We start from the raw sequence: 24,988 nt of genomic DNA, 5'->3' as shown, positions 1-24,988 counted from the left end.
ATCCTCAGCTCCATTTGGGCTCGGCAGATCCTGGTTATGAACCGCTGGATCGTGTGTCCCCAGGGATGTGGTGGCCAGCAGAGCTCAGGTGGCGACAGAAGCTGAGGACAGCGCGGTCCTTGGAACAGAATCCAGCCTGGATTGCAGTGCCCGGCGCTTCCAGGGGTTTCCTGGATGACAACCAAGGAGCTTCCTCCCCCTCTGGCACATGCAGTGGATCCTCAGTGGTTTATCCGAGTTGCGTGGTTGAACCTCACCTCGCCAACCTCACCAGCCTCACCCTCTGGGCTTGGGGGGCTGCAGGACCTGGAATTTTCCCACAGGTACCAGGAAGGTGCAGCAGCACCACAGGGAGATGTGGCAAGACCAGGATGGAGCCGGGCACTGACCCCACAGCTGCGTGGGGTGCGGGGCAGACCCACCCATGGGAGTGAACGCTGCCGGCATGGGACGGCCTTGGCTGGGTCCTCATGTCTCCCTCTCCTGCCCTCAGCCAGGAGGTTACTTATAGGCTGGAGCAAGGAGAAATCGGGGGAATCAGCGTTGGTAATTAAATAGTGATTAAATATTTATGGGCAGACTGCAGGGAGGGGTGGCCAGGGATGGGGTGAAAGGGGTATTTTGGGCAGGAAAGGTGGGTGAGAGGGTCCTCAAGGCAGACACGCTGTGCCTCTGGAGATGCATCCTTGCTCCTGCTGTCCCCATGCCGGGTGAAGCTCTGCCCACCAGCCAGGCATGATGCTTTTCCCTCTCAGAGATAATATTGCCATGAAATCCTTGTTGTGTTTGGAGTTTTGCTGGCTCAGGGTCAAATCCCAGGCCGGCAGCTCCTTGTCTCAGGTGGTTGGAGCATCAGAGGGGGACAGTGGCAGGGACAGGGGTGGGCACTGGTGATGGACAGTCCAGCCAGAAGGAGTTGTCTGGCATCAGCAGATGCTCTGGGGAAGCACTGACTCTGCTGTACCTCCCCAGGTCAAGGCGCTGGAAAGTCATGTATTTATGTGGGAATCAACATAATTTGCTTGATTGGTGTTGATTTCTGCTGGCAGCAATTAGTTTTTGCAGGAGCCAATGCCTGACCACACAGTGGCTGCATCCCCCGCTCGTTTGCTTTAAGTCTCTGTATTAATTGTCCTTTTTCCTCCCAGCTGCTTGCAGGGACTGAGTGTCTGGGTGCTGGCTGAGGAGTGCCTGAGTCTGTGCTGGGAAAAACAGCCCCGGGGTGCTGGAAACCTGGAGGGGAAGGGGAGGAGCAGGCTTTTGTTTGCTGAAAGGAAAGAGGAAAGAAAGCATTGAGAGCTGGTGCTGCCGGCTGCCTCTCCAAGGGATGCTCCCACAGGATGCATGGAACTCGTATGGCATGAAGTTTTGGGGGATTAGAGACCAGCCAGGGAAATTGGGGGTCCCTGCACCCCTGCCTTGGGTGCTGTTCTTTGCTCAGGACGCCTTGCATGGTCAAAACCCACCGTCTCTGGTTCCCTGGGGAAGTCGTGACCCAGCACAGGAGCCCTGGGGACTCACCCTGGGACACATGGGGATGGAATTAAATGGGTGTAAAGGATGGTCCAGAGCTGGTCCTGGCTTAAACTGGTGCCCAGAGGACGTTTTGCTGCTGCCGCCAGCTGCCTGCTCTGATGTATGGGAGCTGCAGCCACCGGATCACCCCTTCCCACACACCAGACCTGTGTGGTCTGTTTGGGACCTGGGGTTTTAGGGTAGGCACAGATGGGCCCTGAACTCTGCCAGGGTGTGAGGGAGGGGGACTGATGTACCCCAGGGTGTGGGAGTCTGGGTCCCTCTGCTCCCCGTTGTGGGGGCTCTGGAACCCCCATGAATTGCTTTGATAGCAATTTGGGAAGGAGATGGGTTTGTGCAGGCAGGAGCTCAGCTGCCTCCTGTGGGCCTGGGCAGGTCCTGGTGTCCTTTGGGATTGGGGTGACCGTCAGCCTACGGCAGAGATGGAATTCAGGGATCTCTTTGACCCCAGGAATGGGGCACGGAGCGGGCTGGGATGGATTGGGGGTGCTGGGGAGGAACTGGGGGGTGCCAGGTGGGGCTGGGGGGAATGGGATGGGCTGAGGGGTGTTCTGGGAATGGACTGGGGGTGTGCTGGGGATGGACTGGGGCGTGGCAGGTATGGGTGAAGGATGGTGGGCTGCTGGGGATAGGCTGGGGGCTTGCTGGGGAGGAACTGGGGGGTGCTGAGGATGGACTGGGGGATGTCAGGAAGGGCTGAGAGTTGCTGAGGAAGGTCTTTGGGGGGTGCTGTGGAGGAACTGAGAGGTGCTGGGGATGGGTTCAGGTGTGCCTGGAGGGGCTGGGGGTTTCCTTGGTTGGGATCAAGATGCCAGGCTGGAACAGGGAGGGCATCTCTGCTGGAGCCAGACACGTTTCCCAGCATCAGTCACATACAGACTGATCCCCCTTTGGGGTTTCTGCAGCACTGTGATTTCAGAAGTGCTTTTGTGCTTTGGGCTCCAAAGTCCCACAGGGTCTGAACTCAGCTCTGGAAACTAAGCTGGGAGCTGGGGCTCCTGAATCCAGAAGGTTTTGGCAAGTAGTTCTCCCTGGGGATGGGAAGCCAAGGCGAGAGAGTTTGTGGAAGGCACAGGGACCCTCACCCATCCTTGAGTGGGGCATTGCTTGGAGCACAGTATGGAAGGGAGAAGAAAGCACCAAACAGGGTTTGTTGAGCTGAGTGGAGATGCTCAGGGCTCTGGAGATGCTCAGGGCTGAGCCTGCTGGAGTTGCTTTGCCGAAATCCCAGGGAGGTGCTGCCATCCCACTGCTCCAGAAAATGCCACTGGGTGCCCCAGGGAAATCCCTGGGTACCAAAGAGGTGGCACTGGGGTCTCCTTGAGCATCTCTGATGTTGATCAAGGGCTCAGCACCCAAAAAATACCCTCCAAGGCAGGCAGGATGGAGCCAGGGACGTGCAGGACAGTCTCATCTCCCTGGCTGCTCCCAGGCAGGGTGTGCATTTGCCTCTGAGCATCACTTGCTTCAGGCTCACAGGATGGCTCATAAAACCATATAAGCTCCTGTAAAACCGCATTAACTTTAGGCTGAAAACTATTTAACGTTAGAAACGTAAGGGATATAATGGGATTTTTCCTGGAGGCATTAGCAGCACGGAGCTGGAGCGCAGGGCGATGTCAGGGGAGTGGGATGATGTTAATTTTTAGCTTTTACACATTAAATGGCCACGTGGAGCTTGGGCTGGGTGTGCTGGGGGTTTGGAGGTGCCACTCGGTTCTGGTGCTCCTGGAGATGATTTGTAGGTTCCAGAGTGCTGCCAGCAGGACAAGTACAGAGACTTGCTCTGGGGGGCATTACTTGTATTTTTTTGGTGCATCCCAGGGCCAGGCTTTGCAGCTGGAGCTCTTTGTGGTGCCTGCTGGTGGCATCACCTATAGGATCCAGGTGGCCTGGGGAAGGAGACTTGTCCCCAGTTTTGGCTGTGGAAAAACACCCTGTGGTGGCTCCTGGGGCCGTGTTCTACCTCGCTGGGGCAGCCACAGTGTGGGAGCAGGATGATTCCTGGCTCTGGATGCTGGTGCCCAGCACTGGCAGGATGTGGGACCTGGCTCCCACTGCCATGACCAACCCCCATCCACTGCAGCCTGAGTGGCTGTGGCGTGTCCCCAAGGCCACACAGGGACCCCCATCCCCATCACAAGCAGCAGGGCAGGGGAAGTGATTCTGCCCCTGGACTGGGCACTGCTGAGGCCTCACCTGTGTCCAGCTCTGGGCCCTCAGTTCAGGAAGGACATGGAGGGGCTGGAGCAGGTCCAGAGAAGGGCAATGAGGCTGGGAAAGGGTCTGGAGCACAAGTGCTGTGAGGAGCAGCTGAGGGAGCTGGGGGGGCTCAGCCTGGAGAGGAGGAGGCTCAGGGGAGACCTTCTCACTCTCTGCAGCTCCCTGACAGGAGGGGGGAGCCGGGGGGGTCAGGCTCTGCTGCCAGGAACCAGCAGTAGGACAAGAGGGCACAGCCTTGAGCTGCACCAGGGCAGGTTTAGGTTGGACATTGGGAAGAAGTTCTTCCCAGAGGGAGGGATCAGCCCTTGGAATGGGCTGCCCAGGGAGGGGGTGCAGTCACTGACCCTGGAGGTGTTTGAGCAGAGCCTGGATGTGGCATCAGTGCCATGGTCTGGGTGACAAGGTGGGGTTGGGTCATGGGTTGGACTGGATGATCTCAGAGGGCTTTTCCAACCTGGTTGATTCTGTGATTCTGTGGAAAGCATCCCAGCTCCCACAGATGACAAAATAAGGCAGGGAAAGCCCTGCTCCTGCTGTGTGCCCATCGCTCTGCCATGGCCCTGGGCAGCTGTGCTGAGCAGCTCCAACAGCCTCTTTGATTATTCCCACCCATAAAATGCTGCAGCCTGTTTTTTTCCCCTTTTTAATGCCGACTTAATCACTGGCGGGTTCCCCAACCTGCTTGAGCATCCTGGAATGTGCATGGGGGGCTGTGCCAGGGGGTTGCTCTCCATTAAAGCCGCTGGGGTTTCTCACACTGAGGATGTGTTTAAAAGTAGATCAAGGCCAGATTTTTGTTACTCCGTTTGAATCATCACTTTCTGTTTCCAAAATACACATCAAATTGTAGCACAGGTTGGCTTGTGGCTGCTGGGAGAGAAACCTGGCAGTGCAGGACCATGGGATGTGCAAATCCCATCCCCCAGCCTGGCTGGAAGAGGAGAAAACACGTGAAAAATAAAAATCACTTCTAACGTTAAAGTTTAGAAAGGATTCCTGGGGTTCCGAGGCAGCAGCAGGGACGTGCACTGGCAGTGCCTGCCTGTGGCTGTGCAGCGCTCACCTGACTCGCTGTCACCTCCCACTCCTTTGGGATGCTAAATATATCCCGAGCCGGGCGGGGGAGCAGGAACGGCCGTTGTGTCTGTGCTGGTGAATGTTTGCTGCTTTTTTCCCTGTTTGTGCTAATTCTGTAGCGTTTCCAGGCCTGTCTAAATAAAGTAAAGGTGATTTCCAGAAGAGGAGGAGAAGCTGATCAGCTCTTGCTCCCGGGCAAGCAGCACATCACTTTTGCTTCTTAGAGATGTTCATTTAAATATGTTTCTTTAAATCCCTTTTTCCCCCAGTTAAAATAAATAGGGTTTTTAAAATTTATTTCTTTTTAAACCAATTTAAATCGGATGCTGGGACAGCTTTAATACACAAAGTAGATGTAATGCAGTTGATTTGGTGAGGCCCTGGCACAGGTTGCCCAGAGAAGCTGTGGCTGCCCCATCCCTGGAAGTGTCCAAGGCCAGGTTGGACGGGGCTTGGAGCAACCTGGGCTAGTGGAAGGTGTCCCTGCCCATGGCAGGGGGTGGAACAAGATGAGCTTTAAGGTCCCTTCCAACCCAAACTATTCTGGGATTCTGTGATTTACACTTTCTAAAAGGCTTTGGTGGTGTATTTGTGGATGAGCTGCTGCCGTGCCAGGCTCGCTCTCTGAACCTTGCTCTGCCTGTGTTTGCTCCTTATTTCCACTGTTTCAATAATTCCCTCCATCTTTCCAACCTGAGAAACCACCTTGGATGGCAGAAAGAGACCAGGGCTCAGGAAATAAAGGTGTTTTTTAAGCGATGAGAGCACCAAGCTTTTGCTGTTAGTTAACGAACCTTTAGGGACTAATTGGCTGAATCACAGCTCTGCCTCAGCACATCTTGACAGAGCTCATTTTTCCAAGCGAGACGATGCCCTGACATTGTTAAAAACCCTGGGAAAATGAATAAATGATCCGGAGTGTGATGTTTTAAATGAGCCTGAGCAGATGTGGTGCGGAGCAGCCGCGGGCTCTGCGGGCAGGATGCTGCGGGTGCACGGGAGGCCGGGGATGGTGGGTTTGTGTCTCCTTCTGCATCCCCAGCGCTCCTCACTAGCATAGACAGAGGATGACACGGGCTCTGGAGCGGTAAATCCGTCCCCAGTGGGCAGCAGGAAGGGTTCTGGCCAGGCCTCGGGCAGCAGCTGCTGCCTCAGATCCAGTGGCTGCGTCGCTCCGAGGAGGCTCAGCCGTGCGGACGGGCCGTGTCCTTGGAACCCTCAGTGCTGAGGGTGTGCAGAGCCCAGGGAGCTGCTTTCCTCCTTCTGCAGCACTGTCTGCTTCCTTCTGGGAATTTAGCACCCCTCTTTCGCTGGGGATGATGGAAAAATAAGTGGGAGATCAGCGGTGGACCCTAAATTGGTGTGGTACATGGCAGGGAGCCACCAAGAGCTCCTTTCCAACCCAAACCATTCTGTGATTCTCTGATTTACACTCTCTAAAAGGCTTTGGACGTGGTTCCTTTGCTTCTTTAGGAGATGAGCCGATAGCTGATGAGACCAGAGATCCTTAAATCACCACCTGCATCCCAATGGAAAAGCACATTCCGGGTGTACATGGTGTGCAGCCGGGCACTGCCACGTGTGCCAGACCCCTCACCAAAGCTTTGACTTCTTTCTTGTCTTGCAGAGCTGAGAAGACTGAAGTGTTGAGCGAAGATCTCCTGCAGGTGAGGTCCTCTGAGAGGTCTGACCCATTCCCAGGTGTCCATGGGTGCCTGGGCACCCACCTCTGGGTGCTGGATGGGTCAGCAGCTCCGTGTCAGTCTGTGCTGCAGCATCCCACAGGAATGAGACGGGCTGGGAGGAGGAGGAGGGGGCTGGGAGCGTGGGAAGCAGCAGTGTCTCCCTCCCACGTGCCTCCTGGCCCTTTCCCAGCCTGGTTTCCAGGTCAGCTGGAATCGGATCCAGTCTTGTCTCTGCCAGGATGGCAACCTGATCCAGCCAGCCAGATTGTGGGCGCCTGTTCCCCGTATCCTGCCCTGGGGAAGGGACATGTGACAGCAGGGGATGGTTCCCAAAGCTGATGGGTTGGGTGATTTCAGCCTCCCGTGGTGCCTGGATTAGCAGCTGTGATGCCCAGGTCATGTGTCCTGGCTTCCTGCATGCCCCGGGAGGGAAAGTGCCAGCAAAGGGATGTGAATTCACAAATCTGTCACCAAATTCATGGAATCATGGAGTGGTTTGGGTTGGGACTTGACAGATCAACTCATTCCACCCCCTGCCATGGGCAGGGACACCTTCCACCAGCCCAGGTTGCTCCAAGCCCCATCTATCCTGGCCCTGGACACTTCCAGGGATGGGGCAGCCACAGCTTCTCTGGGCAACCTGTGCCAGGGCCTCCCCACCCTCACAGGGAGGAATTTCTTCCCAATATCCCATCTAACCCTGCTCTCTGTCAGTGTGAAACCCTTCCCCCTTTTCCTGTCCTCCAGGCCCTTGTCCCAAGTCCCTCTCCAGCTCTCTTGGAGCCCCTTTAGGCACTAGAAGAGGCTCTAAGGTCTCCCTGGAACCTTCTCTCCTCCAGCCCTTGGAACATCTCTGGCTCCAACAATGTGACACAGGGGATTTTTACATCTTTGGGTGATAATTCAGTAGGGAGGGTGGTCGGTGCCACCCTGTCCAGGTGTCTCCCAAAGGACCAGTGTTGTTTGCAGGGGTCTTTATCTAATTAACTCCAGTTTGGCTTATTTAGATGGGTGCCCACCCACATGACCATCATACATGACCCTTCTTTCCAACATATACACAAATGTGTGTATATATAATATATATAATTTATATATATATAATTTTATATATATACATGTCCATGTGTATGTTGAAAGGAACATATATATGCTGCAAGGAGGACAGAGACTGCTCCACATCCTGAAAATCTATTATTTGTTAAATATATATAATATTTATATATTATTATATTATATTATATATTTATATATTATTACATATTATATAGTATATATTATTAGTAATATATATTACTATAGTGATGGAAAATTGCTCAGCCTGAGTGCCAGGCTCCCATGAGGTGCCTCCTGCCTCAAGGACTTGCTGCAGGCTCAGGCAGGGAATATTTCTTTTTTTCCCTCTGGATCATTTCCCAAGATTTTCAACTTTAGAGCCTATTTCTCTTTTTCCACATTATATCCCCAAATTTTGAGCTTTCCATGTTTTCCCCACATCTCTCAGCTTTGCTTTTCGACAGATCTTGGTTGCTTACATTTAATGCCTCATCGTGCTGAGTTTTTGGGATGAATTGCTTAATTTAATCAATTCAGAGGTGAATAAGGTGATTTTCAGTGATTGGCCAGTTTGGGCAGGGCTTGGCAGGGGATGGACACTGGGCATTGGAGGCTGCTCCAGATCCAGGGTCAGGTGGGGCAGCAGCACCTCTGCTCTGCCATGGCTTTGGTCTCTGGTGCTGTCACATCCAAGGGAGCAACAACTCCAAGCACTCTGATGGCAAAGCCAGGAGTCCCCTGTGTCCCTGCCGGGCCAGGCGGGATTCCCGGGGCATGGACACGGCTGCACCCGCAGGTGGAGAAGCGCCTGGAGCTGGTGAAGCAGGTGTCCCACAGCACCCACAAGAAGCTGACAGCATGTCTGCAGGGCCAGCAGGGCGTGGACGCCGACAAGCGCTCGGTGAGGGCTCCAGGGGCTCCAGGGGGGCTCCTGGGGGGTGGGGGCTCCGGGGGTTCCGAGGGTGCCGGGGTGGGAACGCAGCCCCTCTCTTTGCAGAAGAAGCTGCCGCTGACGACGCTGGCCCAGTGCTTGATGGAGGGATCTGCTGTGCTGGGAGATGACTCCCTGCTGGGGTAAGGGGGGCCCGGGGCTGCCCCAGAGCTCTGCCACTGCTGGGGGGGGGTGCTGGGATGCTGCTGCTGGGATGCTGCTGCCAGGAATTGCTGCTGTTCCTTATCTGTGGTGCTGGATAACAGGGAGGGTTTCACAGCAGTTTGGGAGGGCTGGGGTGCTCCTGTGAGCTCCTTAGTGCAGGGGTTTCCTTTTTTCTTCTCCTTGTCCTGAACTGGAGTCCTTTGGCCATGCAGTATACCATGTAAAGTGTGTGTGTGTATATATATATATCTTAAGTAACTTAATATATCCATAACTTAAGAAACTGTACATATATGTGTATAATTCTTAACAAAGTCCTTTGGTCATGCAGTATACAATGTAAACTATGTGTGGATATATATCTTAAGTAACTTAATATATCTATAACTTAAGAAACTATGTACCTATATGTATATAATTCTTAACAAAGTCCATACCGTTTCAGACTGTAACTAGTAGAATATTTAGGGAATGGGGAATGAGATTTCCTGACACCCACAGAGCCCACGGTCCCCCTCTCTCCAGCCCTCCACCAAGGACAGGCTGCCCCTCACCACTGCCCAGACCCCCAGGGGTGTTGGGTGCCCTTTGCCCACCCCCGTGGGTGCAGGACAGCCCCCCCCTGTCCCCCAGCCCCGCAGTGCCCAGCTGTGCCCGTGTCCCTGCAGGAAGATGCTGCGGCTGTGCGGGGAGGCCGAGGACAAGCTGGCACAGGAGCTCATCCACTTCGAGCTGCAGGTGGAGAGAGATGTCATCGAGCCCCTCTTTGTGCTGGCTGAGGTGAGCAGCGTGGGGGTGTCACAGGGTGGGGGTGTCCCCGTGCTGGGGACTCACATCTGACTGGGGAAAGCACCCCTTGGGCAGCTTGTTTGGTTCCTGGAGCCGGGCTGGTGCTGGAGGGTGTCCTGCTGGGCTCCTTCACCTGCTCCCACTGCTCTTCCTCCTTTCTGCCTTTCCCAAGGGCAGTGGGTTAATACTGTTATTTCAGACCCGTTTTTCCAAGCTCCAAACACTCTTTGGTGTTGGGATTTCCCTCTCCCTCTTTTCCACTCTGCTGCCAACTTTGTTTTTCAATTTTACCCAGTGCTTTTTTCCCTGCTTTTGCAGCCAGAAAAACATCCTGGGCTTAGTTCTGATTTTGTCTTCCTCAGCAGAAGCAGAAGCTTTGAGGCACTCCTGGTGTCCAGGGCTTTCAGCTGTTACCAAATCCTTTGGGAAACGGTGGCCATACATGGGGGGGCTTTGCACTGCCATCCCCAAAAGCCCTTTTCCTTCCCTCATCCAGCTCCCCAGGGCAGGAAGCTCTGATCCCCCAAGGATGCTCCTCTTGGGTTCTGCAGTTGGGGCTGTCAAGGTGTGGCACAGTCCCTGTGGGGACACAGAGGAGGGATGAGCTGTACTATCTCCCTGATGATGATGATAAAAGAAGGAGCTGCATCCTTATCTTGCCCCAGCCCAAACTCCTGGTGTGAGTGACCCATCCCTGGACACCTCTCCAGGGATATTTGTCTCCTCCCATTCCTGTGTGTTGCTGCAGGTGGAAATCCCAAATATCCAAAAGCAGAGGAAGCACTTGGCAAAGCTCGTGCTGGACATGGACTCCTCCAGGACGAGGTAGGAAGTGGCTTCAAATGCTTTATGAAAAATAAGAATTCCCAAGGGATGATTAGCTCCAGGGAGAGCAGGTCCTGGACTCCTGGCACTGCAGTTCCCTTGGGTCAGTAAGTGTCTGCTGTGTCACTGTGTGCCTTGAAGTCAAGCTCTGCAGTGAGCCACAATTTCTGCTCCTGTCTGCAGAATCCACAGATTCCTTTTCCTTGCCTGCCCTCTGCAGCAAAAGAGTATTTTTTTTCTGGCAGAAATCTGTATTTTGTTCTCTCTTTTCCCTATCTTGGTGAGTTCTGATGTGCTGGCAAAGAGCTGGGTGCTCCTGCCACTGTAGGGATTGTCCTGTGGCACTGCCGAGTTGTCCACCACATGTCCTGGGGAGAGGTCTGACAGGTGTCCCTTCATCTCTGCCCCCACCTGGATGAGGCTCATTATCCTGCTGAAAATAATTACTTCATTAGAGCCCCAAGTGTACCTCTGGCTGTGGGGATGGGGAATGGTTGGGGCTGGGAGTGGATGCTGCATCCCAGCTGGACTGGGATCATCTCTGTGGTGCTCAGCCCTGGGGACCATGGTGGGCTTGGCTGAGGGGGGTCCCTGCGCTGCCCTCCAAGTCTACTGGGATGTGCTCCCTGGTCCCTACAGGTCCCTGTCCCTCCCTGTGACAGCTCTGCCCTCTCCACAGGTGGCAGCAGTCCGTGAAGTCCTCAGGCCTGGCCAGCAACCTGCAACCCTCGGGCGCCAAAGCCGACGCTCTCAGGGAGGAGATGGAGGAGGCAGCCAACAGAGTGGAGATCTGCAGGGTACCCAGGGCTCCTGGGGGGACCACTCCTTGCTGGGGGGAATGACCTTGGTGTCCCAGACACTGTGGAAAACCTGCAGCCTCTCCTCTTACCCTGCTCTTCATCTTTTCTTACCCCACTGCCTGTGCTGGTCCCCATCCCCAGAAACAGTCTGGTGGCAGTGGGTGATGTTCACCAGCCAGGCAGGGCATCCCCAGTTCCTCTGTCCCCATCCTCCTTATCCCACTGGAGCTGGAGAGCATCCCATTCCCAGGGCACCCATCCTGCTCAGTGCTCAGCACTGAGCACACTCAGCCCTGGCACAGAGTCCTGCTGTTAGAGACATGTCTCTCCCTTCTCTGTGCTGAATTTATTTCCCATCATTTTCAAGCACTAAGAGGGACTTGAACTCCCTTCTGCGGGTTAAGGGAGACTTGGGTCCCCCTCTATGTGCATTTTATGAGGGTCTCAGATCCCTTGCACTGCTCAGGCTGTGCACTATAAACAAGCTGCAGGGCTCTCTAACACTAAGTGGGTCTCAAACCCACAGTATCCTCACCAAATCTGCTCAGGGAATTGTAACACTAACCCTTGAGTGCTCCCACTCTGTAGGTCCCGGGTGAGCTCACCCACTGCTGGCAGTTGGATGTTTGGAGATGGGAGGATCTGAAGGTGGTGGCCTGGGATTCCACCTGAGTCACCAAATTGTTATAGAAATTTCTCTCCTTTAGATTTCCCACAGAAGAGTCTCAGACATCCAATTCCAGGAAAAAATAATTTAATAATTATTTGGTACGGCAGTGGGAGCAACTCCATCTGGTGGAGCTGTTCAGGGACCCTGAACAAAGAAAACCTGGGACTTTTTACCCATTCAGTTGATGTCCCCATTCTTCCCATGCTCACACCTCTTGGTCCTCTGGTGATTTTGGTTCTGGGGTTCTCTAATACCTCACTGGATTCTCTCTCCATGTCCACACAGACAGGTCAATAACTGTTCTTACCTTCTGGCTGGTGTAACTCAGTAACAAGCTTGTTTATGTTACCCTCCACCTTATCTCTACCAAGGTCTCATGCCTTTTCTGTTGCCTGTTCTTGAAGGTCTTTTCCCTTGAGTCCTCTTATCTGGTGGGATAAGTGGATCCAGCCTCCATTTCCTCCCCTGTTCACACTAAGTTCTGAGCAGGGCGCACTGTGATGCAAATGAACCCTAAGTAATCACACAATTAATTTCTAATATTCTGGAAGTAAACTTAATTTAATCCCCAACACCTGCAGGAAGTGCTGGCATGTGCCGAGCCCACATCACCCCCCACCATCCCACAGGGCCATGATCTCCCCAGCTGGTCAGGCTGGGTGGGAGAAGTGTCCAAGCCAGGGGGGGACACTGCAGCCAGCACCTTTGTCATGGATTGTGGGGTTCAGTGATAAAAGCCACTGGAAGTTTCGTGGGACACTGAATTCTCCTGGGGCAGAAGATGCGAAGGGCTGGGCAAACCTGGTGCTGTGGCATTGGGCAGGTTGGGGGCAGGAGGTGGAGCTGTGTGAGTGTCTCAAATCCTGGCTCTGTCCTCCAGGGACACAAACAGAACCCACATCCTTCGAAATACAAACTCGGGCTGTGTCTCCCCATCCTGGGGCATCTCAGCCCCGCACACCCAGCAACTTCCAAACAAACAAGTGCAGCTGGGAACTGCCCCCGGTACATTCCCTGCACTGGTGCTGGATGTTGCAGCTGGAATGTATTTCAAAGCCTTGATGGTTTTCCTCCAGTTGAATTATCCCAGGGGATTCTCAGGAAGGAGTAATCCGGGAAGTGGCAAAGCCTTATTTTGTGAGTGTGAAATTTCCACAGTGCTGGAAAATTGTGGGCTCTGGAATGAGGTACAGGGGGTGAGGTTGGGAGGTGTCTGCGTGGTGGCAGAGAGCAAATCCCCGTGGTGCTGCTATACAACCAACATCCCCAGCCCATCTCGAGTGGGGGCTGCACTGTGCCACGCTGGCTCCTGGAGTGACCAAGCTGGTCCCTCCTGGTGACCCCCTGAGGTGCCCCCAGGGCAGCACGAGCGGGACGGTGACTGATCCTCTGCTCTCCACAGGACCAGCTCTCGGCTGACATGTACAATTTCGTGGCCAAAGAAGTAGACTATGCAAACTATTTCCAAACTGTAAGTGCTGCCTGTCCCTGTGGGGCTCCTGTGTCCCTGTCCCCCCGTGTCCCTGTCCCCCCTTGTCCCCGTCCCTGTCCCCAGCCGCGGGGGTGACACCGGTGCCGTGTCTCCGCAGCTGATCGAGGTGCAGGCCGAGTACCATCGCAAGTCCTTGGCGCTCCTGCAGAACGTGCTGCCCCAGATCAAAGCCCAGCAGGGTGAGTGCCCACGGGGTCTGTCCTGGCCCTTCATGTGACACCGAGGCCCCTGTGTCAGGCCAGCACCAGAGCTGGCTCTGGGGTGACCCCGCAGTGTTGTGGCTGAGCATCCTCCCTTTGCCTGTCCTGTCTGCATCCCACCTGCTCTGGCGCTGGGGAGGGCATCCCATCCCTACCCCACTTGGCTGTGGGGTGCAGGATCCAAACAGCTTCATGGAAAGGGGGAACCTGCCTGATTATGGCACAGGTTGCCCAGAGAAGCTGTGGCTGCCCCATCCCTGGAAGTGTCCAAGACCAGGTTGGACGGGGCTTGGAGCAACCTGGGCTGGTGGAAGGTGTCCCTGCACAGGGCAGGAGGGATGAACTAGATGGTTGTTTAAGTCTCTTCTGACCCAAACATGATTTTATGATCCTGGCAATGAATGCTGTCCACTTTAAGGTAGGGGGGTTTTTTTGTGTTAATAATACCCTCTTCCCTCTCAAAGTGAAGAACTGTAGAGGATACCTTGGACAAATCAAAGCAGTCTTGGCAGTGCTGCAAAAACTCTGATTTATCAGCAAGCAGCAGGGAGCTGTAGTCAGATAAACTCCATAGTTATAGGTTTGATTTTGAATCCCACCTCCTGCCCTAATGCCAACCCCAGCACCGAGGGGAGGCTTGGGGTGTCACTCTGTGGTGTGCAGCCTCTGTAGGCACTGGGCTTGGAGCCCAAGGTTGGGGTGAGACCCACATGATGGCCCCAGGAGCACCTCCTTCACAAGGCAGAGCTCAGGGTCCTGCCATCACTGCAATGGGGCAGGGAAGAATTTGTTTGGGTTTTTTCTCTCGTTCCCACAAAATATTCCTGTCTCTAACTGTGATGGAAGAAGGGAGAAATATTGCAAAGGTTTGCCTGTCATTGCCCGCCCTGGAAAATGTTATCCAGCCCCTTTGAAATGTCCCATGTGATGACTGGAAAACATTTTGTTTGGATTTTATGTTTAAAAAGCACTTCCTGAGCCACCCAGGACAGAGGGTCAGGGTCCTGTTATTTTAGCTTCACCCAAGTGGAATATTTTGCAACCAAGAGCCTTTCAGGGAGGGGATGCTGAATCCAGCACCGTCCTCCTCACCCTGTCACCCCCTTTGCCCATCACAGAGGCGTGGATGGAGAAGCCCTCCTTTGGGAAACCCTTGGAAGAGCACCTGGCTGTCAGCGGGCGGGAGATCGCCTTCCCCGTGGAGGCGTGTGTGACCATGCTGCTGGAGTGTGGGATGCAGGAGGAGGTGGGTCCCGTGTCCAACCACCCTTGCTGGGCTCGATGGAAGGGGCCAGGGGTGCCTCTGGGGCAGGGATGAGGAACTGAGGGGCTCTGGGGACACCCCCAGCCCCAAAGCTTGTCCGACGCTGTCCCGTGTCCTCTGCCAAGGGTCTGTTCCGAGTGGCTCCCTCGGCCTCCAAGCTGAAGAAGCTGAAGGCAGCCCTGGACTGCTGCGTGGTGGACGTGCAGGAGTACTCAGCTGACCCTCATGCCATCGCAGGTGAGGACTCCTCAGGGCAGGGGGTTGGTGGGGGGGGGGGGTGGCCCATCCAGGCACCCACTGTGGGCACCCAGAGGGTGGGTGAGTGGCACGAAGTCTAGTTGGATACCAGTAACTAGTGCTGTAGTCCAGGGGTTGATACTGGGTCTGATTGTGTTTAACACCATTGATTAATGACCTGGCTGATGGGGCAGGGTGCACCATCAGTGAGCTGGCAGGTGACACAACCTGGGGCTGCCCCAGAGTTGTGCTGCCATCCACAGGGACCTGGACAGGCTGGAGATGGGCAGAGGGGGCAGGTGCTCCTGCAGGCACAGGATGGAACTCTGTTTTCCCACTGGGAACCTGTTCCCAGCACAAGGAGCTGTGAATGTCCTAAGCAAAAACAAATGAGGGAGAGCTGGGAGAATGCCTGGTGGAGGGAATTAGGGAGGTGCTGGGAGGGACTAGTGGGGGTGGCAAGGTGCTTGCTAGAGGTCAGGGAGTGCTACAGGCTCCACCAAGACGGGGAAACTAGTGGGTGCTCTGGGGTGTGGTGGGTGGGAAGGTTGGGAGGGATGGAGTCAAAATGCCCAGGAGCGAAACCACTTGGTGCCCAACAGCTGGTGCCACCCGCAGTGCCAATGCCTGTGTCCCCTGTGTGCCACAGGAGCCCTCAAGTCCTACCTGCGAGAGCTGCCAGAGCCCCTCATGACGTTTGAGCTGTATGAGGAGTGGATCCAGGCCTCCAAGTGAGTCTGGGGCAGGATCTCCCCCATTCCATTGGGTCCCCATTGGTAGTTCAGGGGCCATGAGTTATTTCTGACATGAGAGAGACTGAGAGCCAGGAGGTGGGGAAAGGCCCAGCATCCAACTTCCACTGAAAAGGTTTCTTTCTCCTTTTTGCCAGGTTTTGGGGATTAATTTACTTACATAGTGTTGGCAGCAGCCTGAGGGTTTCTCAGGGTCCCCCAGGGCAGGGGTGGAGGGGTCTAAAGCCCGGGGGGGGTGGGGATGGGGGATAACACTCTCTCACACCTCCTCACAGCATCCCAGAGCAGGAGAAGCGGCTCCAGGCTCTCTGGAACGCCTGTGAGAAGCTGCCCAAAGCCAACTACAACAACATCAGGTGAGCCTGGGGCCAGCAGGACACAGGGAGGGGACAGAGAGGGTGTGATCAGTAAATGCATGGACATGTTTTGGATCTGCCCTCCAGGTATGTGATTAAATTCCTGGCCAAGCTGACTGAGTACCAGGACATGAACAAAATGACACCGAGCAACGTGGCCATCGTGCTGGGGCCCAACCTCCTCTGGCCACAGGCAGAAGGGTGAGGAGTTGGACAGGGGGATGCTGGGGAAGGGGCTGAGGGGGAAACTGGGGGTCAAATCCCGCTGGAAATAAGGCTGGACTGCGGTGGGGTTGCTGAGGGGCTGAGGTTGCTGTGCTGCCCACCACCTTGCAGGAACATGACGGAGATGATGACGACCGTGTCGCTGCAGATCGTGGGCATCATCGAGCCGCTCATCCAGCACGCTGACTGGTTCTTCCCAGGAGGTAGGCTGTGGCTGTGGGGGCAGCATGGGCTTTGTGGGACATCCTGGCTCTCCCTAGGGAGCTCCCAGATTTATTTTTGCTGGCTCTCTGTGCTTGCCTTGGCTTAGGGCAGGGTAGGGCAGAGATCTGGCAAGACTCACAGCAGTGAGCCCAACCCGAGACCCCCTCTAGGTGCTTCTGCGGGGCCAGTACCCCCTCACCGAGCACACTTATCCTGATGTCATCCCTCCTTGCTCCTTTCCCCCCCCTCCAGACATTGAGTTCAACGTGACAGGCAACTATGGCAGCCCCATGCACGTCAACCACAATGCCAACTACAGCTCCATGCCCTCCCCGGACATGGACCACGCCGACCGCCGGCAGCACGACCAGGCACGGCGGCCCCTCAGCGTGGCCACGGACAACATGATGCTGGAGTTCTACAAGAAGGATGGGTAGGGTCTTTGAAGTGCCAGGGTTTGGGGAGAGGGAGGTGGTGGCTTTGCCAGTGTCCCTGTGATAGGAGCAGCATCTTGGGGGCACCTGGAGAGGATGTTCAGCATCCCTGGCTTTGCCGCCACCTCGGGATAGGGTGGCATTGAGCTGGTGGAGGTTGGGTGGTCCTGGGGTGGGAGAACCCCCTGCTCTCCGTGCCAGGCTCTTGAGGATGCTCAGGTGAGCCCAGGGCTTGACTCCCACCCCCAGCCCACTGTAGATGGGAGTGGGGTGGCCCGTGGTGTGACCCCAAGGCTGTGCTGTGCTGCAGACAGGTGCCCTGGTGTCCCCAGGGTCTGCAGGCTTTGCTCCAGGGGAAAGCTCCGCATTCCCAGCCTGTGCATGTCCACCCCCATGCTACAGGGACTGCAAATAGTCAGGTCAATTCCAGAAATAACCCCAGGGCTCTCCTCATCCCCAAGAAAGTCCCCATTTCCAGAAAATGTCCCACACTGTCCCTCGCCCTGGCATAGCCTGGTCCCCACTGTGCCCTCTCTCTAAGCCCCTGGACCTCACAGCTCCTGTGCCCAGCAGTGGACTCTTAACTCTGTGCACTGACCAGTTTTAGGGATTTTATCACACTAATAATTGTGTGTTTCTGCCCATGCAGCCTTAGGAAAATCCAAAGGTACTGTATCCTCTGCAGTGGTTCTGGGAAGCTACTGGGATGCTGGGAGGGTGCTGGGACAATGCTGCTGTGTGCTGGTACTCGGGGAAGGGAGAGGTGGCCGGTGGGAGGCACAAGCACGTCCCACCCTGCCCTGGGTTTATTCCCAGGAGTTTCCCAATGGAGGAGGCGTTTTTAGGGACCAGGCACCTCGAAGGAGCTGCGACGTGGTGCTGGCAGTGCCCTCCCGCCGGGTGGGTGCCGAGCCCCTGTCTCTGTGTGCCCCCAGCATGGGCGTCAGGGTGATGGACACCTCGTGGGTGGCTCGCCGAGGCACCTCCGCGGGACGCAAGGCATCCTCCGCCCCTCCGTCCGCCCAGCCCCCCGCGCCGCCCGCCGAGCTGCCCCCCACGCCCCACTCGCCCATTCCCGAGCAATCGCCGGACATTTCAGCCACGCCTTCCCCGCCTCCCACCAGCTTCGGCTTCCCGCCGGGAACCGAGCGGACAAGGTAAGGCCGCCAGTGCCCCGTGTCCCCAAGCCGGGCATCCTCCCCGTGTGCCAGTCCGGCAGTAAAACAACCCCACTGCGCGGGAGAGATGTTCAGCATCCCTGGGAGAGGAGCAGCGTCCCGGGAGGAGCAGGAGGAGGTGCTCAGCATCCCTGGGATAGGAGCAGCATCCTGGAGGCAGTGGGTGGAATGATGCTCAGTATCCTTGGGAGAGGAGCAGCATCCCAGGAGCAGCAAGAGGAGATGCTCAGCGTCCCTGGGAGAGGAGCTGCGTCCTGGGGGCAGCAGGAGGAGAGGATGTTCGGTATCCCTGGGATAGGAGCAGCATCCTGGGAGCAGGAGGAGGAGGAGATGCTCAGCACCCCTGGGAGAGGAGCAGCATCCTGAGGGCAGTGGGAGAGGATGTTCAGCATCCGTGCAGCCACTGTCACATCCCCATCCTGCCATTCCCATGGGAACCATGCTGCCTTCAGGGTCCGTTGCCCGGGTGTAACAGAATTTGGGCTGGAGGTACCAGGAAGGTGCAGGGAAAAGCCTCAGGGAGCCCAGAGACCCCTGAGCCCTTTGGCTGCCAAGGGTCTGTCTCCAACTTTAATTTGCACGGGTCAGATGGGAGGAAGTGCCTAAATCCCACTTTCTTTTGCCCCAAAAAGGGGAGCAGAGCTGGGCTCTGCCCTGGGGTGCACACACTGGGTGGGGGGGAACAGCCCCGGGTGAGTCGTGCCGTGGCACGAGCAGGGGGACTCGGCACCACGAGGGCTCCCCTGCCGCTCCCCCGCCCTCCCCGCCAGCGCTTCTGCTCTTTTATTATTTCTTCCTCCCTTTTCTTTTCTTTTTGCCGGTTTTTATGGTGCTTCTGTACATTTGCAGCAGGGCTGACCTGGCATCTGCCTGGCGCAGTGGCGGCCCCAGCGCCCCCCGCCCCGGGGACGAGCGGGACCTCCCGTGCCCCGGTTCCTGGCCCCGTCCCCCTCCCTGGGCACAGCCCCTCTGGCCGGGCTGCAGCCGCAGCCTCCCCCCTGCCCGCGCCTCCCCCTCGCTGCTCGCCCCTCATCCCTGCTCCCTGCACTGCCCCCCGTTGTCCCCGTGGCACTGTCCCTCGCTGTCCCCGTGGCTCTGCCCCCCCAGCGGGGTCCCCCCCGCACCCCCCCTCCCCCGGGGCAGCCGCCCGCCCGCCCGCGCCGCAGGACTCGGCCCCCCGAGGTAACCGCGGGGACACCGGCGGGGGGCGGGGGGTGTCACCTCTGTCCGGGGGGACCCTGGGTCCTGGGGGGGTGGCCACAAGCAGCTGGGCTTGAGAGAACCCCTGGGGGGAAGCGGGAGGGGGGCGCTGGGTGCTGGGTGCGGGAAGGACCTCACGGCTCTCCCTCTTCTTTCTTCTGCTATTTGTTTTCATTTTTCTTTTTTCTTTCCTGTTGTTGTGACTAATTTTTACGTTTCCATTTTATTAATTTTTTAATTTCTTTTTACTTTATAATTTGTTTTTAATGTTATTTTTCATTATATTTGAGTTTTACTTTTTGGATTTTTTAAATTTTTGTTATGTCTTTTACTTTTTATCCTTTTATTTTTAATTCTTTGAATTTTTAATTTTTACATTATGCGTTTTATTTCTCTTTTAATTTATTTTCCTTTTATTTTATTTTTCCTATTTATTATTTTCCTTTTTATGTTTCATTCCTTACTTTTCCTTTCCCTTTTGATTTTCTCCTTTTTCTTTTTTCTCTCCTCTCCTCTCCGACCCTCTCCTCTCCGACCCTCTCCTGTCACTTGTTTTCTTTTTTCCTTTTCTTTTTCTTCTTTTTATCCTTCTTTTTATCCTTTTTCTTCTTCACCTTTTTCTTTTCCATTTTCTTCTTTTCCTTTTTTGTCTTTTCCCTTTTTTCTTTTTTATTTATTCCTTTTCTTTTTTTTCTTTTCCCCTCCTTTCTCTTCCTCTTTCTTCCTCCTCTTCCTCTTCCTCTTCCTCTTCCTCTTCCTCTTCCTCTTCCTCTTTTTTCTGTTTCCCTTTCTCTCTTCCTTTTCTGTTCCTTTTCCTTTTTTCCTTTTCCTTTCCCTCCTTCTCTCTCTCCCTTTCTCTCTCTCTCTCTCTCGTTTATCCCCCCGTCCCCCCGCCCCAGCACTTTCAAGCCCCCGGAGCTCTCCCCGGGGCCGCCGCCGCCCCCCGCCCCCGCCCCGCCGGCCGAGCACAGCCCGCACACCCTGCGCAAAGGTAGGAGCGGGCCGGGGGGCTCCGGGGGGGTCCCCGCTCGGTGCGACCCCCCCCGTACCCTGACCCCTTCCCGTGTCTCTGTCCCGCAGGGGCCAAGAAGTTGGCGCCCATCCCTCCCCGGGCGGCCGCGGGGGAGCCGGGCGGGGGGCAGCCCTCCCCCGCCAGCCTGTCCCCGACCCCCCCCAGCACCCCCTCCCCGTACGGCCCCCCCGGGCCCCCCTGCCCGACCCCCGGGCAGCCCCCGCCGCCCCCGCTCCTGCCGTCCCCCGCCGCCGCCGCCGCCCCCCGGGCCCGCCCGACCCCCAAGCCGCGGCCGCGCCCCGCGCTGCCCCCGCCGCCGCAGCCCCCCCCGGCCGCCCCCGGCGCCCCCCAGCCCCCGGAGCCGCCCCGCCTGGACACCGCGGGCCCCGGGGACGGCGCGCTCACAGGTAACCCCGGCGGGGGCACACGGGGGCGGTGGGGGGGCTCTGGGGAGGGTGGCAGCGGCCCCCCCATCCCGCCCCGGGAGGGTGACAGTGTCCCTGGGAAGGCAGGACTGTGCCCTGGCAGGAGGTGATGTCCGCAGAAAGGTGGCAGCGTCCCCCCAGAAAGCTGGTGGTGAGCTCAGTCGGGAAGTCGGCTGTGTCCCTCGGAAGGTGGCAGTGTCCCCCAGGAGGGTGACAAGGTCCCTGGAAAGGTGGAACTGGCCCTGGAAAGGCAGAACTGTGCCCTGGAAGGTGGAGATGTCCCCAGGAAGGTGGCAGTGTCCTCCCAAAGGTGACAGTGTCCCTGGAAAGGCAGAACTGTGCCCCGGAAGGTGGGGATGTCCCCAGGAGGGCGGCAGCATCCTCAGAAAGGTGGTGGTGTCCCCATAAAGATGACAATGTCCTCAGGAAGGTGGCAGTGTCCCCAGGAAGGTGACAATGTCCCTGGAAAGGTGGAACTGGCCCTGGAAAGGCAGAACTGTGCCCTGGAAGGTGGGGATATCCCCAGGAAGATGGCAGTTGTGGCAGTGTCCTCCAGGAACATGACAATGTCCCTGGAAAGGGAAGGTGGCACCATCCTCAGGAAGGTGGTGGTATCCCCAGAAAGGTGGCAATGTCCTCAGGAAGGTGGCAGTGTCCTCAGGAAGGTGGCATTGTCCCCAGGAAGGTGACAGTGTCCCTGGAAAGGTGGACAGGTCACTGGTAAGGTGGCAGCATCCTCAGGAAGGTGGTGATGTCTCCAGGAAGGTGACTGTATCACTGGCAAGGCAGAACTGGCCACAGAGAGGTTGTGCTGGCCCCAGGAAGGTGGCAGTGTCCCCAGGCAGATGGCAGTGTCCCCAGGAAGGTGGCAACACCCCTGTGAGGGTGGCCATGTAGTCAGGAAGGTGGTGATGGCCCTGGAAAAGTGGAACTGTCCTGAGGAAGGTGGTGATGAGCCCAGGAATGTAGTCGGGCACTTGGCTATGTCCCTTGGAAGCTGGCAGTGTCCCCAGGAAGGTGGCATTGTCCCTGGGAAGCCCCATGAGCCTGTGCTGCTGTTCCTGCCGTTCCTGCTGTTCTGCCCTTGCTGTCCCTGGGCTTTGTTGGTGTCGTGTGTCCCACCCCCTGCCCCGTGTCCCTGCAGCAGGGGGGACTGTTGGAGAGGCACAGTCAGGGGGATGCTTTGGGAATGGCCAGGTGACATCAGGGACACCGAGAGACACAGGGGCTGGGCAAGTGTGGGGTCAGGGAGCCCCCACGGGGTCTGGTGGGGCAGAGGGCTCTGTGCCTGTGTGCCCGTCCTGCCTGCAGGGGGTGGGACAGCGCAGGTAGCACTGAGCCCCGGGCACCCCGTGGGGCAGGGCATTCCCCAGGGGCTGCCACCTGCCTTTGGGTGGCACCAGCATTGCTGTGGCTCTGAACTGCACCCTGGCACTGCACCCTGGCGTGGTTGCAGCCCTGACATCACACCCTGGCATTGCCCCTGGCACGGGGGCAGTTCCCCTGCCATGTGCCCTCAGGAGCTCCTGCCCACCTGGGGTTGCTCCACTCTCAGCAAGGGACATGGTGACACCGCCCACCTGGGGCTGGGGTCACCCTCTGTCCCCACAGGTGCAGCCTCGCCCTGCGGGTCCCCTGGGAGGGGCGGGGCAGCCGCTGTCACCACCGGCTCGGGCGGGGTGGCATGGAGCGGGGTGACATTCCTGGTGGTGGCACTAACACGGTGCCAGCCCCGGTGAGTGTCCTGCCCACGAGCCCCCGCCGCAGTGTCCCCCATCACTGTGCCCTCCCACAGGTCTGCTCCGTTTTGAGGTCCCCTCCCTCCACGTCCCCCCGGATGCTGCCCAGTGCCGGGACCCGCCGGAGGCAGCGCAGAGACTCTCGGGGCCGAGCCTGACCCCCCGGCAGGAGGAGGAGGAGGAGGAATCAGAGAGCACAGCCCTATGACAGTGTCCCTGTCCCCAAGCTCATCCGTGCGGCACCCCGGGGCCAGCACCGGCCACCGGCACCGAGGGCCACGGGCGCGCCAGTTTTGGGTGGCAAAGCGCCCGGTTTGGGGGCGGTCGCTGTTCTTTCTTTCATTTTTTTTCGCCTTATCCAGACTTTGCCTTTCGGCCGGGTGCCTGCACCCCCCACCCCGCAGCACCCACCGTCCTGGGGTGACGCCACCACCTCCTCCGTGCCCCGGCGGCGGGTGCCACTGGGTACCAGCCAGGTGACAACGAGCTCGCCGGCGCTTTGCAGTGGGATTTCCTTCCTTTGGCTTCTTCCCCCACCGCTTGTTTGCCGGAGCAGGATGGGACCTGACCAGCAATAACCTGGGCACGTGCAGGATGTGGCCCCCCCGGGCTCTCGGGGTGCTGGCGGGTGAGGGTGCACGTCCCTCGGCACCCGCTGTCCCTGTGGGTTGGTGGCTTTGGTCGTGCATGCACAGACAAATTAACCTTTTATCCTTTCCAGAGAGAGAAGATTCTATATATATATATATCGGCAGAGATATATATATATTATATATTTGTATATATAGAGAGAGAAACTATAGAGAGATTTGTTTTATTTGGAGCCATTCCCGCCCAGCCGGTGCGAGAGGGAGGATGGAAATGGCAGCGCTTCGCCCCCGCCCCGCTCGCGCCGTGCCCCTCGCCCCAGGTGGGCACCCGGGGGGCACCAGCACCCCGAAGCAATCAATAAATCCAATAAATCCGTGTGCCACTCGCTGAGAACTGCCCGGAGGCACCAGCGTTTGCTTCCTGCCCCGGCACACCGGGCTGTGGGGCAGGATTTGGGGTGGAGGAGGGTCGGGGGTGGGGTTAGTGCGGGATGTCCTGGTCCTGGTCCCATGAGATGGGGCAATACCAGGCATGGAGTAGTCCCAGCCTGGATTCGGAGTGGGGCCAGCATGGACTTGGGGTGGTCCTGAACTGGATTTGGGGTGGTCCTGGACTGGATTTGTGCCGACTGATGGATTTAGGACATGGGCTCTTGGAAGGCACTTTGCCGTAGGAAATGGGGTTTAATGAGGGTTGGGGGGATAAAATGATGGGATTTTGCTTTGCGTGGGATGGGATTGTTCTGGCTCCATGGGATGAGGCAGCATTTAACCTAGGCTGGTCCCAGCCTAGATTTTGGGCTGGTTCCAGCCTGGCACCAGATTGGTGCCAACTGCTGGATTTAGGACTCGAGCTGTGAGAGGCACTTTGGTGTAGGAAGTGGGGTTTAGTGGTTGAATAAGCTGATGGGGTTTGCCATGTGCATGTTGTTGTGCTCCCCGTCCCACAGGATGGGGCAGCACCAGGCTTGGAGTGGTCCCAGCCCAGATTTGGGGTGGTGGGTTTAGGACAGACTCTCAGAGGGCTGTAGGAAGTAGGGTTTAGGGTGAGTTTGGGTGATAAAACGATGGTTTGGTGCTTTATGTGGGCTGTCATGGGCCTGGTCCCATGGGATGGGGCAGCTTCAGGCCTGGAGTGGTCACTCATATTGGGGCTCCCACCCCCTCCCAGCTGCAGTTGGGTGTAGGGCCAGGGGGTCCTGTCCATGTCACTGCCAGCACCCATGGGTGCCCCAGGGAACTGCCATGCCCAAGGCTGCCATGTGCCTGGGTGACAACATGGGTCAAGCAGGGTGACAGCCACAGCACCGGCAGTGGCACAGCAAGGGCCTTGGGCTGGAACAGCCCTCCAGCATGGAATAGTTTCCTCCACCTTCCTCCTCCCCCTCCTCCACCTTGACCCAATCCTAATTCCATCTCTACCTCTGTCTCCACTTCTCTCCATCTCTGTTCCTGTCTCCTTCATCCACCTCATCCCCCCTACCTCCTGCTCTTCCACCTTCCTCTTCTTCACCTCCACTCCAGTCCCACTTCCTCCACATCCATCTCTGTCACCTCCACCCTGATCCCACCTCTGTGTCCACTTACAGCACCCTCTTCCTCATCTCCGCTTGTACATCCATCTCCTGCAGCTCCATCCTGATCCCACCTCCTCCACCTCCATCCCTGCTTTACTGTGGCTGCACTAAGTTTCTCCAGACATCCCCCTGGTACCTTGGTGGGCACAGCCCCACGGTCCCACATCACTGGTGCTCTTGGTGCTGCCATCCCCTCCCAGACCCTCCCCCGGGGCACAGCCACCGTGCGGGGCGGGATCCGGCCGGGACTGACCCCACCGAGCCCCACTCCCAGGCTGATGCCCACCTGCCATGGGACACAAAGCCCTTTTCCCCCTCGGACACGTCCCCTGGCACGGACACCGGG

General features: G+C 57.0%; 1 protein-coding gene across 2 annotated transcripts in view; it reads left to right on the top strand.

Moving 5' to 3' along the window:
- The window catches only part of ARHGAP44 (Rho GTPase activating protein 44), a 29,686-nt gene extending 6,227 nt beyond the window's left edge, over positions 1-23,459 (top strand). The window contains exons 2-21 of one of the 2 annotated variants that reach the window (XM_032707002.1): positions 6,464-6,503; positions 8,374-8,478; positions 8,575-8,651; positions 9,342-9,453; positions 10,211-10,287; positions 10,967-11,084; positions 13,160-13,228; positions 13,347-13,428; positions 14,568-14,695; positions 14,839-14,950; positions 15,600-15,681; positions 15,978-16,058; positions 16,146-16,259; positions 16,395-16,486; positions 16,740-16,920; positions 17,571-17,588; positions 17,857-18,078; positions 20,199-20,290; positions 20,380-20,718; positions 22,532-23,459. In XM_032707002.1, coding sequence (XP_032562893.1) covers positions 6,464-6,503; positions 8,374-8,478; positions 8,575-8,651; positions 9,342-9,453; positions 10,211-10,287; positions 10,967-11,084; positions 13,160-13,228; positions 13,347-13,428; positions 14,568-14,695; positions 14,839-14,950; positions 15,600-15,681; positions 15,978-16,058; positions 16,146-16,259; positions 16,395-16,486; positions 16,740-16,920; positions 17,571-17,588; positions 17,857-18,078; positions 20,199-20,290; positions 20,380-20,718; positions 22,532-22,683 — 2,293 coding nt within the window. In that variant the 3' untranslated portion in view covers positions 22,684-23,459. The remainder of the gene's footprint in view (positions 1-6,463; positions 6,504-8,373; positions 8,479-8,574; positions 8,652-9,341; positions 9,454-10,210; positions 10,288-10,966; positions 11,085-13,159; positions 13,229-13,346; positions 13,429-14,567; positions 14,696-14,838; positions 14,951-15,599; positions 15,682-15,977; positions 16,059-16,145; positions 16,260-16,394; positions 16,487-16,739; positions 16,921-17,570; positions 17,589-17,856; positions 18,079-20,198; positions 20,291-20,379; positions 20,719-22,531) is intronic. The other variant, XM_032707003.1, reaches the window with a different exon arrangement.
- The last annotated feature ends 1,529 nt before the right edge of the window (positions 23,460-24,988 follow it).

The sequence above is a fragment of the Chiroxiphia lanceolata genome, chromosome 19 (genome assembly GCF_009829145.1).
Source record: "Chiroxiphia lanceolata isolate bChiLan1 chromosome 19, bChiLan1.pri, whole genome shotgun sequence".
NCBI classification, from domain to species: Eukaryota; Metazoa; Chordata; class Aves; order Passeriformes; family Pipridae; genus Chiroxiphia; species Chiroxiphia lanceolata.
This window is presented reverse-complemented; position numbering and strand designations above follow the sequence as displayed.